The 15,949-nt window shown below is 44.5% G+C and overlaps 2 protein-coding genes across 3 annotated transcripts; one reads left to right on the forward strand and one right to left on the reverse strand.

Moving 5' to 3' along the window:
• Positions 1–468: 468 nt before the first annotated feature.
• LOC146182088 (glycoprotein-N-acetylgalactosamine 3-beta-galactosyltransferase 1-like) lies at positions 469–5,737 on the reverse strand. Its single transcript, XM_084577082.1, has 2 exons — positions 4,705–5,737; positions 469–1,900 (listed from the first exon to the last, which is right to left on the reverse strand). The coding sequence occupies exons 1-2, from the start codon at positions 5,542–5,544 to the stop codon at positions 1,676–1,678; spliced, it is 1,065 nt and encodes a 354-aa protein (XP_084433208.1). The 5' UTR covers positions 5,545–5,737; the 3' UTR covers positions 469–1,675.
• A 210-nt stretch (positions 5,738–5,947) lies between these two features.
• On the forward strand, positions 5,948–15,113 carry LOC146182089 (protein YIPF1). Of its 2 annotated transcripts, XM_084577086.1 has the most exons (10): positions 5,948–6,034; positions 6,302–6,341; positions 6,442–6,542; positions 6,984–7,167; positions 9,689–9,805; positions 11,182–11,336; positions 13,663–13,782; positions 14,147–14,209; positions 14,772–14,808; positions 14,919–15,113. In XM_084577086.1, exons 1-9 carry the CDS (start codon positions 5,996–5,998, stop codon positions 14,778–14,780), a joined length of 828 nt encoding a protein of 275 aa, XP_084433212.1. In that variant the 5' UTR covers positions 5,948–5,995; the 3' UTR covers positions 14,781–14,808; positions 14,919–15,113. The 2 variants fall into 2 exon arrangements, with proteins under 2 accessions (XP_084433212.1, XP_084433211.1); XM_084577085.1 differs by lacking the exon at positions 14,772–14,808.
• Positions 15,114–15,949: the final 836 nt, after the last annotated feature.

Consider the following 15,949-nt stretch of genomic DNA (forward strand, 5'->3'; position numbering starts at 1 on the left):
GAATTGACAGGCATCTGAATACTTGTCAAAAGGATATAAATTTGTTTTTATGTGTAAAATTACAAGTAGTTTTCAGGCACTTAATTTGAGGTCATTTCTTTCAATGATTAAATAAAAATAAAAAACTTGATGAAAACCTTCATGACTCGAAAACGTGTTGCATCAAACACCTTGCACAACTGTGTAATGCAATATCACAGCTTTAAAAATGATGCTTCAGAGTTCATATTTATCGTCACAATAGAAATGCTGCCCTAGAGCTCACAACCTGGTACTCTACAGAAACATATTGCATGTTTATGGCCTTGCAACATGGCTGTCCAAGCTTGTGCTAAAATCACTTTGTTCCAACTAACAGATTGGAGAGAGACAGATCAGTTGAGCAGTTAGGTGGGACAGGCACTGCTTGGGTAGGCTATGTGGTAGCACCCTACCACCTTACGCTATGCTATAAGAGCCTTTAATCCATTAATTTTCTTCTGCAGTCCTGAGACATTTCAAAAGAGGTTCATAAGGCTCCCAAAGCTCCTGCATAACATTCCTTGGTTGAATGGCATCTGCAACATTAATAAATAAGCATGAACTAGGGTGAAGTTTGACACAACTTTCCACACATAATTGGGATAAGACACCTTACAGAAATGGTAATGACAAAATGTCGTGTAGTGTTGCACCTTATTCAGGTTCTCTCTTGATACCACTTTGAACACAGTGAATTATCAGCTGGACTTTCATTTTCGTACAAACACACAATGCAAGTACAATTCATGGTCACAGTTAGCCACAAAGGCTATCCTCTGTTGTCAAAATGCTTTTCCCACTACTCTTGGCTTCTCATATCACCTTCTTTGGTGTTCAAGGGGTTCCCAACACAATCACTGCTTTGTGAAGAACTGCCGCTAAAGTATACAGCAAGAAGGCAAATGTGACTGGCATATTTGAACAATCTTTTATGCTGACCAAGATGTCACATAGAAAACAAGAATGTTAGGTCATGCTATAGCAGCAGAAGCAGTATGGCATCACATGCAAGATGTTTACAAGGACAGTAGTGATAGAAAAAAAAAACGGTAAAAACATTGCAGAGATACTGCTAAATCACTGGGTAATAGCCAAGATCCACCAGGGAAAGCATGCAAAACCTTGTGCTCACAGTCTATAAGATTGTTAACATTTTTGCTGGTACAAATATGACTGCGAACTTCATGTGCTTACAACAGCTGCCATTGTGCATGCACTCTTGTACTGCTTGCACTTCGCAGTTGAAATGTGGAACTGTCACGTATAAAGTTCACTGCACGGGCACATAAGGTGGCTAAAACAAGGCACTGCTTGGCTTGAAGGCATATGACTTGCTTTCAAACAAGTAAAAAAATAATGGCACTTTTGACTCCACAATTAATGGAAATCCTTGTCAGACTGCTGGAAAGCTCCGTGCTGCAAATGCCTCCACAGGTTCAACTGGTAGGACCAGCACAGCGATATCGGACAAGCCGACAAAACTGTTCCTCGTTAACCCCTCCACAGTGAAGCTGCAAGCTGATTAAAGCTGCCCGAGGAACATGGCTTCAGCTTAGTAGCACATGGTCCCTGGTAGCCTGTGCTCTCTGAGATCTGTGCCACTCGTCAATTCCATCCTGTGCTTGTAGGACGTGCTTAGATGCGAGCACTGGCTTCAAGAGGTGCCACCAATGCCATAGGGCTTGATGAATGCTTTGCCCCTTAGCAAGCTGGTCAGTTCCATGGGCGCAAGGGCTGGTGGACTGCTCGTGGGTGAAGCCTGGGCGCCCTCTCCAATAGAGCCCATACGTAGCCCATACACCAGGTACTCGAGAAGAAACATGTCAACCGGGTTTATGCCATGGAAGGTGACAGCTCGCCGGCTGCAGCAACGCCCACCCTGTGAAAACACGGTGAGCGATTTGCATAAGGTAATACCAAAGATGCAAATACAAAACAATGCCGCTTTCTACATGTCCACAGGGAAAGCGTTTTTTAAATCTAGTCATTAGCAGCAACATCAAAACTGAATAGCATCCACTCTCTGACATAGAAATACAAGTGCTCATGTCCAAAACGTTTACATGTGGCACATGAGAGCTATGGAACACAAAATGGTAGGTGTAATCTTGAGAGATAGGAAGCTTGCAGAGTGGGTCAGGGAAGTAACTCGAGCTAATGACATAATAGTAGAAATCAAGAAGAAATGAGCATGAACAGGAAATGCAGTGCAAAGAGATATCTGATGGTCGCTGAGGGTAACAAAATGCATTCCAAGGGAAGGAAAGCGTGGCAGGGGGTGCCTGGATGGATGAGGATAAGTTCACAGGTGTCAAGTGGATACAACTAGCACAGGACAAGGTCTAGTGGAGGAATATGGGAGAGGCCTTCGACCTGTAGGGGATATACTCCAGTTGATGATGGTTTGTGCTTTGTGAGGTTTAACGTCAACTCAGGCTATGAGAGACGCCAGTTGATGAGGATGATGACATGAGTGCATGCACACTAGTATTCTTGACAGTGAATGTTACAATATGAGGTGCAATTATAGATCTAAAAAATAATGCTTTTTATTACTGTATTCCCTTAATCCCCACACTTGGTGTTCTGTAGCATCACATATTCAGGCTTAGCACATCATTGCTCGAACATAATATTTATTTTTTTCTTTTAGAAGGGCCAGCTATGGTTGCATCGCCAATGTTAAGTGCACTGTTTCAGAACTGCTTTTCTTTTTGTCTGCATTTAATTTTTAACGTGATACTTTAAACGCACTTTCTTCAGAAAATTCGGCATTTTGGCATCGGTGTAAGCAAAAATCATGTGTATGCCTTTGGCACGTGGTAGTTGGAAGGTAAATGACTAGGCACAGATTGGTTGGCAGTAGTTGACACACTGTGTGACAGCACGAGACCATGGCATAAATGAGTTTGCAGGCACTGCCCATGTAGGTGGATGAGAGAATCGAGCCCTGCTGGAACTTTGTATCCCGAATCGGTGTGCTGATCCTAGGCCATGGAGGTGCATTCCGAACAATTCTTTCCTCCGCCAGCTGTACACCACAACTATAGCCTAATATGGGGCAACACAAGGTAGTTACTCCACACACGGTTAACCCTTGCCACCAGGAAGTAACAAAAACCAAGAAGAGAGTAGAGGACAGGAGAGTTGCAGAATAGAAGATAGGAAAGTGAAAGATGGAGGGGAGGATAGGAAAAGACGACTGCCAATTTCCCTTGGGTGGGTCAGCCCGGAGGTGAAATGCCTAAGTATGAAAGCCTCCAACCCAACAGAAGGATAGAACTGGCAGAGATATCAAAGCTAATCAATATGCATAAAGTGAGCGACATAAGGAAGTATAATACGGGGAAAATTGAGCATGCTGTAAAGAACGGGCAAAGCTTTAAAGCAGTGAAGAAGAAATTGGGCATAGGCAAAAATCAGATGTATGCACTAAGGGACAAAGCAGGCAATGTCATTACTAATATGAACAAGATAATAGAACAAGCCAAGGAGTCCCCCGGACAGTTTTTACTTCGGGACCTCCTTCTGTAATACCGATAACCATGTATACATGTATCTAACAATGAAAATAAAAATGTGTATAAAATGTGTACCTATGCAGTATTCATAGTAGTCAGGACAATTATAAGATTGGCAGTAGGGAAGAGGATGTTCCGCCAGTAACAACGGACGAGGTTAAGAAAGCTTTAAAAGCTATGAAAAGGGGAAAAGCAGCAGGGAAGGACCAGGTAACTACGGATTTGTTGAAGGATGGTGGTGATACTGTGCTAGAAAAACTGGCCACCGTGTATGCGTAATGCCCAGTGACATCAACTGTGCCGGAAAAGAACACAAACATTATCTTAATTCATAAAAAAAGGGGGTGCAAACGAGTTGAAAAACTATAAACTAATCAGCTCACTATCTGTTACGTACAAGGTATTTACAAAGGTAATCACTAATAGAATCAGGGCAACCTTAGTCTTCAATCAACCAAAGAATCAATCAGGTTTTCGGTAAGGATACTCTACTATCGATGATACCCATACTATCAACCACGTGATAGAAAAATGCATGGAATATAACCTGCTCCTATACATAACATTCATTGACTACAAAAAGCATTTGACTCAGTAGAAACCTCAGCGGTGAGGCAGGCATTGCGAAATCAATTAAGCGATGATGATAATGATGAACAGCAATGGAGGAACCTCTAGTCGCCATATATTACCCAAAGTCAATCACAAAAGCTCTGGGAATTATGGCAGCCAAAGAAGTAACTGCACAGTTCTCCGGTGCAGCTTGCACCTGTCCTGCTCCTCAGTGTATGGTAGGCAAGGGACACCCATAATAAGCACCAGCCCCGATTATAAACCCTGCATGCAAACATCCACTTTTTAACTTTGGCCCAACATACTGCAGTCCATCTTGTTTTGTATATATATATATATATATATATATATACACACACACACTATTTTTACACGTACACATACTATTTTTTGTCTAGAATTTGCTTCTAGACCACTGATCATCTAGATACCATAGATCGCCGAAAGGGCCAGCTTTTCCCACTGAAATACAGATTCGAATTGATTTACAACGCTTTCAGCCAGTAACGTTGGCCTTCGGCGTCATACACAAATACATGCGCGCGCGCACGCACGCACGCTTAATTTTTAAGCGAACTGGCGCACGCACCTCGGGGCTGCGAAAAAGGCTGGTCCGCCAGTACGGGTCCGAGTAAGAGACGGACCCAGGCATGAGCATCTTTTCGACTGCCAGCGGGTTGAAGCGGCCCCGGCGTAGCGGGTCTCGTGTGTCCACCGGCTCCAAGCGTTGGCCGCTGCGTCGAAGCACCGCACCAACGTACTTGTCCAGTTGGGCGATATCCAGCTGGTGGTCGCTGTCTCGGCACCGCATGGCATGGTCGCTCGGTGGCACGAGCGTCCGCACTGCGCCCTCACTGAGCGCGACACCCGCCGCCAGTGTGTTGTGGAAGGGCGCGGCCCGCACGGGGTGACCCAGGTAGTGGACGGCACTGGCGTTCAGCGGGGCTACGTAAAAACGGAGATTTTCCACCACTGCGAACGTCTCGTCGTCGACGAGCAGCAGCCAACGGAAGGACCCGCCGTGCTTACGCACCACGCGCCGGAAGAGCGAGCACGAGTCGCTCACCCTCTCGATGGGCACGTACGGATCTGAGAAACTCCCGAAAAACACCGCCCGGTTGCAGCGCCGGCTCCAGGTGTTAAGAACTGCCCGAGCCTGCTGCGTAGACGTTGCATGTATCAAGCAAAGTACGGGCACACGCTCGTAGAGCACGTAGGCTTCGTTGACGCCGTCCTGGGACGAGGTGCGCTCCAGACCTTGGTTGGATAGCCAGCTCTGGTAGCCCGGCGACTGCAGCGCATAACTGGATGGGGTTGCGAGTTGATCCGTGGACTCTAGGATATCTCGGTACTGCAATACGATCACCGCCAACAACGAGCCTGACACGGTTGCCACCAGAAAAGCGCCTACGCGGACGAGGCCCCGCATGGTGTCCGTCAAGGCAGCCGTGGCTCTCTGGGACCAGTCCTTCGGCTTCTACAGAAGCGATGCATGCCCTTTATGCTTCTAACGTTGTTTAAACGCGCACTAACGAACACGTCAGAGCGGAATCGTGCTTCCAGGAGACGATCCTTTGGTCACACCCACCACTGGTCTACCCACATTACACACATTCACATACATTCACGGTCCTTCACACATGGCGCCGCATTTCGTTTGTTTACAATCGATAACGCCGATCCGAAGTAAAGTACGTCCCTTAAGCTTGCCTTAAGTGTTAAGAAAACTAATAAACGCATATCATAGTTTAAATAAAAATTGTTATTTATTTTTATGTAAACTTTTATTAATTATTATATATTTACGTTGTGATTGTATGGTAGAGCCATTAGTGCGTGCGAATCGACAGGAGCCATGCTGAGCCATTTGTCCTTTAAAAATGGCTGCGCCTAATACGGCGAAGATTATCGACATTGATGTATGGTATATTTGTTATTATCTAGGAGTGGTATTTTAGTAGCACATGTGCTTTCATTTAATGTTAGACTCCCCAATATACGTATCTGCATGATTTGTTTTTTTTTTTTCTTCTTCATTATTTGCGTTTGCGAGCGCGCGTAAACCGTGCCAACGCAGCGAACTCGAGAATGCGCGATTGGCCATCCCATTTTCGCTCTCGCGTTGATATTCATTGAATTAAGGCAACGAATGTGGATCTTGATTTTAAAGCAGCCGAAAATTTCAGGTCGACCAGAACGACGCGCAAGCGAGCTTGCAGTTCCAAGGTAAGCCTCGGCGATATGCACCGGCAATGCATATTGCGTATTATATTGCTCGCGGCATTGGCGACAAACTGTGACAACTGCCTTTCTCGCCTCCGTTCAGATTTCTCCGACACGCTGCAAGGAAGCAGCCAGGGCGGGCCGACGAGCCAGGCGTACACAAGCTTCAACGACATGAATGACGATGATGACGAGAGCGATGAGGTGCGTACCGTCGGGGAATGGCCCATTGGACGCTTCACGTCGTGTGGTAGAGGTGGAGCAGCCGCCGAACACTTCCTGTGAATGTTTTATATGAAGCTCACATGAGTGTGCAGGTTCACGCGAGTTAACATGCAAGAATTGAAGGAAAAGGTAGCATCAAACTTTACGGCGCATCGGCATCCTTTCTTTTTCCTTTGAGCCGCCTTTCCGTGGTTTTGCATTGAACTCACTCGAAATTACCTGTCTCCACATCTGTAATTCTTGGGGCTCTCTTTGTTATTTTTAGCATAGCTTCTAACACTCTCTTGTAATGGCTATTCTTGCGCTTTGACGAGACAGCAGAAAGGCCGCATCGCCCTAGCCCTGTCGCGCTTTCAAGATGTGTATGACCCCTTGCTTCCAAATTGAAGATGCAAGGTCATAGTAACTCGTTCCTTGCAGCTACTGAACCGAGAACGAGGCGCTGGGGGTGGCACACCATCCTTCTGGAAGTTCAGCTATTACCAGAGCCTCTTCGATGTTACCACCAACGATGTGCTCAGACGACTGTTGTGGTCAGCTGTGCCCCAGTTGTCGGGCTCCTCCTATCTCGAGAAGCACATCCGGCCTAACCCTGACCTCTATGGTGCGTTTCCATAGGACTCGCGGCATGTTTCTGTTGTTTTTTCCCCAAATACGGGCACATGTTGGACTCAAGTTTTGGTGGTTCTGGTGAGGGGGGTTCATGACAGTGCAAAATGTGACGCGACTGACAGCTGTGTCACCAAACATGTTCAAAGCCATGTAGTATTACAGTGAAGGAGTTATAACGTTCAAGGACTGAGAACAGTGGTTTTTTTTTTTTTTTTTTTTTTTTTGTATACAACACCACTGTCATCACATTTTAATGATGTGAAAATTTTCATGGAAGAGGGGTACAACAGGGACAGCAAGCATAATGAAAACAAAACCTATTACGTGACTAGCTAATGTAGTCTATCCATTTATTGTCGCTGTTGTGCTCAATTACTTAGGATTATCGGGTGCAAAAGAAAGGTGGGAATTTGAGTGTTGTGCTCGTATGAAAAATGCATATACTAGCATGCCTACCTTAACATACGTCCATATTTATCTTAATACTGTTTACACTAGTTTGAAGAGCGGCACTATTTTCAATTTATATAGCAAGGTTATGAACATTGGCATAATCTTTGGGGTCAAGTGCTGTGCCCTGCGTGCAGCACCTTTGACACCATGGTGTCATATTTGAATTATGTTCATTTCATTTATTTTACCCTCAGGGCTTTTGCATTACAGAGGAAGTCCTACTTCATGTCATGTTCGTGCTTGCACTTTAGTTTGTCTGATTATCAGTTTACATGTTGTATATACCGAACAGGCACTGCCTCCACTTTTGCAGGAGACTCTGATGAGGGCGTCCCATACTTCTCTCTAAGGAAGCAATGCCGTCATCAGCACACCTGTTTAGAGTACTGGAGCAGTATGCAGCAGAACAAAGTGAAATCTTGACCCAGGTGCTCTATAATTGGTACAGTGCAGTTGTCAGGGTGAATAGTGTGCATCTGCTCATTCAGTCTAGCACCAGCATTGTCTTTATAACTCAAGTATATGCTTTTACTGCTTTTAACTTTCACTTCTTTTGTGCAACAGGGCAGTGTTTGAGTGCTCTAGAGAGGCTTGCTGGCAACAGTACATACTTCACCTCATGAGCAGGCTGCTTACAGATGACAATACTGTGAATAAACCGAGTTATAAATTATTGGAGCAGGAGTTAGATTGAACGCTTTTATTCTAGTTTGATGGTCAGTTTAGCTTGTTCCTCAGTTTTGAACAATTGGCATCCACAGTACACCTGCCGTGGTGGCAAAGGGGCGGAAAGCAGATCCCCCTTTTCACTTTTATTGGAGAGAGTGGGAGGTGGCCTAGCAACTTGGAAGGTTATAGCGAGAGCAGAGGAATATGCAACCAGAAGGTGGCTGCAGCGACAGGAGAAGGTTACGGTGAGCGTGGAGGAATGTGTAACTTGATTGTAGTGCCATGCCAAGTGTGTATGCCAAGAGCCTGGAGAGTAGTTATATAAAATGAAAAGAGGAGGTTATGGCGAGAGCAAAGGAATGTGCAGATAGAGGGTGGCCAATATTGAAGGAGCATATGGCTAGAGCAGAGGACATGCTAACTAGTGTGTCTAATGCTAACTAGTGTGTCTAAACAGGTTATAGCAGTTAACTGTCCCTGCTGTAAGCGATTTTTCCAAAGAAGTTCACTTTAGAGAGTCGCTGCAGACTTGGGCAGGTCCAGATTCACCACTAACTTTCAGACTTTGCGAGAAAAAAAAAAAATGATAGGCAATTTAGTGTGGTTATGCCAAATGCAAATTACGTGCACCAGTACCCCAGTTTTCTCTTCAGTTTTGGGTCACATATATATGCATATATTGACATGCATTTGTAACCTACCACAATGTACTAAAGGTCACCTGACATATACGGAATGGCCCATTTTAAACCAGCTGTACAAATGCACCTACATGGTCTAAAAGTAGCGTGGTTGGCTCGGGATCCAAGTTTCCCCTTGAGTTTGTTTTCCATAACAAAAGTGCTGCCCATATTGACGGCACGTGCCAAGTCGGCCATTACACATGTTCTCATGACGTCATGCAAGGTGCCGACGCAGACAGAACCATGTCGCATGAGCATTGCTGCTGCTTGAGCCTGGAGGCTTCAAACATCACACAGCGGCTAAATGAAAGTTTCTCGTGCACTCAAAACGTGTCTAATGCTCAGACATTCATGTTGCATGCTTGTAACTATTGGTTAAATTTTTTCACCTCTGAATCATGTGGACATTGTTGGTGACTCAGATGAGTAGCCCACGAAAGCATTTTACAGTGCTAGTGCTGACTTCCTTCTTTGCCAGGCAACATTGTTCATTGTTGCCTGAGACTCTCGTTGCTATGATAATGCATGTGGCTTATGGGTAAGAGTAAATGTTTCATCAGCACCATCTTAAAGCGATCAGCCTCTCATTTTCATTTGCTATCTTAGGCACAATTGGTGCGCGGTTGGCAGTAGGTCCTTTCTTTGGACACAGTGCATTCACCACTCTGGTTTTGTTATGACTTGTCTGTGTGTGTCCTGCTCTTCCAGGGCCCATCTGGATTGGCCTGACCCTGGTGGTGACAACCTCAATAAGCAGCAATGTGGCCAGCTACCTGGAGACAGCCGGCCAGAACAAGGATTTTTGGCACACTGACTACACGAGAGGTGCCTGTTTTTGCCCCCTTAATACCATTTTCAAGGTTAAAAGAAAAGCTGCCACCTGTTTTTAAGTGAACAAAAGCATCAACTATTAGCAGCAGGGGCCAGAATCAAAGTCTTCATAGTTGAGTAACATATGCATACTTCAATGCTGGGTTGAAAAGTAATGTTGAAGTGCTCTTCTGGGTTTTATTTTTAAGTGAGGTCATTGAAAGGAATCGTGGCATTACCTGCATACACTAGCAAGTATTATGTAATAAATGGAACGAGAGCACCATAAATGTAAGCAGGATACTGGACGTTTTTTGATTATATGCATTGAATATCTTGACCACAGATTTCTGTTCGTATGTGTGAAAGTAGAGCAGTGCTTCACCAGCCATTGTCTGTGATGGCTGGAGGAGCAAAAGCCTATTTTTGGTGACGTTATTCAGCACTGGTGAGGCCACAAATTTTTCCCCAGTGTGCTTGCAATTGTTATTTTGTAGGTTAAGTTGCTCAAGCAGCCGTGATGTTGTTTCTAACAGTAGTAGCTTTTTTTCTCGGACACCAGTGCAGATCGCACTCAAAGGAATTCAATGAGTTCGATTTCGGGCAATAGGCATTGTTGATTTGCAGAGGGGCAGTTGTGAGTGTTGTTGTGATTTAAGGTGTGGTGCTTTCTACCACGGATGGTCACTAGTACCAAACATTTCTCATCCATTATCAGCAGAGCAATCCTCACAAGTTTGAGTATTATGGCAGGCATTGTGAAAAGAGAAAAAAGAAATAAAAATACATAACTGTGTCATGGCTATTTTCTGTGCAATTGCAAGACCCTGCAACCAGCCATCACGCTTCTTGCATAACTGTGCTTGTAGAGGTGGCACAGTATCCGCTGCGCCTGTTCAGAATATGAGGTTCCGAGGTTTCCCTTAGAAGGATAAGAGCTGGGGCGGCCCTTACCCCGTCGGTAAAATGCCGATGGGAATCGCAAGCTGAAATCGGACCAACCACATGCCCAAAGTGTTCCACACCAGCTGCAGAAGTGGATGTTCGCCACCTGCTATGGACTTGTGCAGGGACAAGGGAATCAAGGACAAAGATTCTGTGCGATGTGGGTCTAACCACAACAAGGGAAGATGACTTTTCTAAATGGCTCACCGGAAATGGCTCCTCACGGAAAACCATTTACATGAGTTTATATAATATGCCTTATGGCAAGTTTGCGTAAAAAAAAAAAAAAAAAAAAAAAAAAAGAAAAAAAAAATACTCTGTGTAAGTATGGTATCTGTGCAACATAGTCAGTTGGCTATGCTGGTCAGTTGCTTTGTTAGGGCGAGCAGTTTGGCTGACACTGAGTTGTCCCGACTCCCTGCCTCCTCTCTTAAACTGTGGTGTAGTGTCATTTGCATCGACGGCAATCATGGTGTACATGTTCCTGGTGCCACTTGTCCTGTGGGCTGTGCTCAAGTACCGACAGGTGGAATCTCGTTACTCTCTTCTGGAGACCCTCTGCCTGTACGGCTACTCCCTGGCCGTCTACGTGCCAATTTCCGTGAGTCGTGTCCTTTTAACCTTGGCCCTCCAGCTTAACTTAACCAGCTTTATCGTAGCAGCTCTTTTGTATTTCTTATTGCATCATATTATCTTTGTTTTGTGATGCAGTAGTTCTGATGACGCACCTCATGTTTTCTAGCTTTTCAGGAAGCTGATGTAGCTCCCTTTTGGGTAAAAAAAGGTTAAAGGAACCCATAAGCCTGCCTTTAAGGGTATTAGTTTTCCCGTCTGCTGCTCCCCTTGTGGTTCCTTGTCTGCGTACATATAGTCTCTGCTCTCCTAATTATCAGTCCGTTAATGTCTGCCTCTAGTATCTAAGAACCCGCCGGGGTGGTGCAGTGGTAGGGCGCTCGACTACTGTGCACAAGAGTGCGGGATTGAATCCCGGCCTCGGTGGTCACTTTTCAATGGAGGCGAAAAGCTAGCTAGGCACCTGTGTGACATGCGATGTCGGTGCACGTTAAAGAACCCCGGGTGGTTAAAATTTCCAGCGCCCTCCAATATGGCGCCTCTCATAGCCTTAGTCACGTTGGAAAGTTAAACCCCACAAACCATCTAGTATCTAGCACATTCTTATTAGCACACAATCCTAAGCTACCGCGTTATCCAGCCGCCATCGCAGGTGCTCAACCTACATAGATACAAAGCCCTGCTTGAACCAAGCCATACAAGAATGCTATACGTGCACCTGACTCAGCGTCCAAAAATCTCTGGAAGGTTGACTCCTCTCCCACCCTTCCACCTCAAAGGAGGAACCTGAGTTGTCAGCTGCTTCTAACTTTGGGATATCATATGGTCTCGTTAAGTATGAGGCTGAAACATGGAGGCTAACGAAAAGGGTTCTACTTAAGTTGAGGGAAACGCAGAAGGCTATACAGTGGGAAGTGGTAGATGTTACGTTAAGAGATAGAAAGCACATAGAGTGGGTCAGAGAAATAACTTGAGTTAATGGCATTCTAGTGGATATCAAGAAGAAATGGGCATCTAGTGTGAAGACAGGATAACCGATGATTGCTTAGGGTAACAAACTGGATTCCAAGGGAAGGAAAGTGTAGCAGGAGGCGGCAGAAACTTAGGTGAGAGGGTGAGGTTAAGAAGTTCGCAGGGGTCAAATGGATGCAGCTAGCACAGAACTGGGTTAATTGGAGGAATATGAGGGAGACCTTGACCCTGCAGTGGGTATAGTCTGGCTCATGATGATGATGATGAAGTCGCACAACCCATTGAAGAATCGGTGCTCGGCCGTGTAACCTGCAGACTACCTTTTGCCAGAACCATGTCTGTGATTTTTAATGGTTCTTAATGTCTGTCAACGCATTACTGTGCACAGGCTTTTGACGCATGCTGGTAGTTTACTCTGTGTGAAAAGAGCAAGTTACCGTAAAATTCCGAGCAAGCACCCCCCTCTCCCACGTCAAAATTACAGGAAAAGTGGAGGGGGCATTTTCCCGGTATGGGACCAAATTTAAGACGACAAAATTTCCCGCTAAAAATGTTGAGCGAAGTGCACATGTATTTAAAATTTTATTTATCTCTGATCGGAGCGAATAAGCTGAAAAGTGCGTTGAGACGTTGGCGAGCTGCTACGCAGTGTGTTCTTGCTGCGCCGCCACCACCAGTGCAAGCTGATTGGCGCCCGCTGCCGACATTTCATTCGGCGTACTGTTTAAACATGTTAACATTTGTCTTTTTTCATTTCGTCACCGGCTCCTGCCTAGACAGTGACCATCTGCTCTTTGGGTCGTGCACAATGGATGTCTCACTCGCGGTGGTTTTCTGACACCAGCTATTAGGAGTGATTTCCCTACACAACTCTTAGGGGGTGCCGTTTTTGTTTGTGATGTTTCTGAGAGTTGAAGTTGGATTGGATCCTGGGACTGGATGGGGCTGGTAGTGCTGCCTAGGGGAGGTGCACGCAAAGGGTAGGCAGCGAGGACGTGCGGTGTGGGAGAGAGGGGGGGGGGGAGGGGGGATACTTTGCGGGAACAGCGTGGTAATGTTAAATTAGTAGTGAAGTTAGAGGAGGCGCTTGCACGGGTGGAGGCGCATGCTCGTAATTTTACGGTTACTCGTGCCTGAAATATATGTTTCAATGTTTCCTTGCAAGTTTAGATGAAATAGAAATTCGTAATTTCTAAATGCTTAGTACATTTGAATTGCAAAATTTTGGTGCGAATTTAATAGCAAATACTATCTACGAACTGCTTAGAGGTTATATATTTGCACTTTTAATATTCAATGCATTAATAGCTACTGATTTTGGCCAGCCCTGAAAATGGCATGCAGCAAGAACAGTGACCAGAACTCTCTTTTTCTTTGCACAGATCCTGTGGGCTGTGCACCTGACTTGGCTGCGATGGCTGCTTGTTGTAGTGGGTGCCACCCTATCTGGTTGGGTCTTGGTTGCCACACTCTGGCCCTCATTCAGGGAAGACTCCCGCAAGGCATGTGCTGCTTTTTTTTCTTCCGGATGCACATAATCAAGCTGTGTTTTCTTTCTAATTTTTCCCATGAAAACTTATTTTGTGCAGGTCTAGAATGAGGTACCATATCTAAAATGAAATATTCGTGCTTCTTCTGGATTAATAGCTTAATGTAGTTGGAGTCAAAAAGAGTAGTACTAATGCAGCTTTACTCCTTCATACATTGTGAGAGGACTGTGTTAGCATAAAGGGAAATGAAAACATGTGTTTTGGTTAGTATAGTGCTGCAGTGTGGTTTCCTCTGCAGCACAACCCCTGCTTAGTGGCTCATAATTCATTAGTTTGTCTAATTTGTGGCATTTTTTGGGTTTGCTTATTTCTACAGATGGCTGTCATCACTGCTGCTGTTGTTTTTGCATTGCATGCATTACTGGCACTGGGCTTTGTGGTGAGTACTATTCAACAACTTCACATGTTGGGAAGCTTTAGCCTCAGGAAGGAAGTAAAATTTCATGTAACTGTACCATCAGCGCAGTCAAGTTATATGCAGGAGAAACTCCTCCGCCAGTGGCATCCAGTCAATTAATTATCTCTTATGACTGTTGCATTCAGGGTATTCCTGTTACTCTTTCCAAATGTCATTTCTTTTTTGGCCCTCTGATTGTGGACGCATTGTTTTAAATGTATTGCTGATTGTTTATGGTGTGCAAAAAATTGTTTACACTCTGAAGAAACGGCAGCAAATTATAAATGATAGGTTGTACTGAGCAGTTAACATTTCTTTAAGTGTGATTATAGATTTTGGATTCATGCTTAATAGTTGTTGTTTAGTAGCTATTGTAGTAGTACTCATTGAGTTCTTTTAGGTCTGTAATTTGTACTGAGAATTTCCTTTCTTTTTTTCATTTGATGTGAGGGCTGAGGTTTTGCTTCCCCCAAATGCTCAGTGATCATGTATTGATCTTGACTAAATGTAATTCTGGTATGGATTGCCTCTTTGCCCCTTTAAGCATTCTTAGTCATCATTTTGTCTCGGACACTGGTCAGGTAAGCTGTACTTTTTGGACGCTCAGAAATTTTTGTTCTTGTGCATAAATATGTCTAGTTTGTTCTGTTAGTGTTACTCATTGGGGAATGGTTTTCTTTTAACTTTTCAGAAGTACTTCTTTCAACATGAAGTTGTGCACAGTGTCCAAGCATCCCTGCCACCTCTAGTCAGCTCAGCAACAACCATCCATCCCATCACCAGCAGCGTGACCAAAGTGGTTGTGCCAGTAAATAACACTCATTGACATCTTGTCACGAAAGTTCCCACACTGTGATATCTCCATTAAAACACGCCACTGAAAAGCCCAATCTCCTTTCTTTACATATTTTACTTCAGTGCTGGCCAACTTCGACATGCTCGAGTTGAAAAGGAAAACGGGGGCCAAATATGGTTGGAACCAATTGTTTTGGCCTATGTGTGTATATATATATATATATGTGTGTGAAAAGGATGTCACACAACTTTCCTGATTATCCTATTCGAACAACAGTTTCGGACGTTGGACCGTTCTTCTTCAGGGTGGAATTGAGAGTTCTCAGTTCTACCCTGAAGGGAGGGACAGTCCACTCCAAAACTGTTATTAGAATAAAATACAATAATCTGGAAAGTTGTGTGACATCCTTTTTGAATTTCCTTGACCTATTAGTCAAAAGCTCGCTATAATGCACGAAGGAAAGAAGCCAACAGTCCACGAGGGCAAGGGAATTTTAGACAATTTTTCTTTTACTTTTTACAATTTGCTATTGATCGGAATTAGTAATTTGCTAAAACCACCTGCACCGTGACTTGCACCGAGCTCAGCATGTCCCCTTCAGGCGGCAATTAAATCTTTTAAAAGAAAAATTTTTTTTGCCCCATGCATGATTAGCAGGCCCGGCAGAATTCAAATATAAAAGAATATGCAAGAATATATTTTATTTACATCCACATATGTGGACATGGTGCCTGAAAACTGCTACATGAATGAAAACATTGCAACATTTTCTGCATTTTCCAATTATGCGTGAGTAAATGTTTACCCCTGGGAAAAAATTGTGTCTTCAAGACACCTACCCGCAAATCAGAGTATTGCATACTGTTCTTGCACGAAATAACTAAGCGCCGCGCGGACAGTTAGTGCACTGAAGCACTTTTTTTTTT

This window comes from Amblyomma maculatum, chromosome 8 (assembly GCF_055883805.1).
Source record: "Amblyomma maculatum isolate TAMU_Amacu chromosome 8, ASM5588380v1, whole genome shotgun sequence".
In the NCBI taxonomy this organism is placed as follows: Eukaryota; Metazoa; Arthropoda; class Arachnida; order Ixodida; family Ixodidae; genus Amblyomma; species Amblyomma maculatum.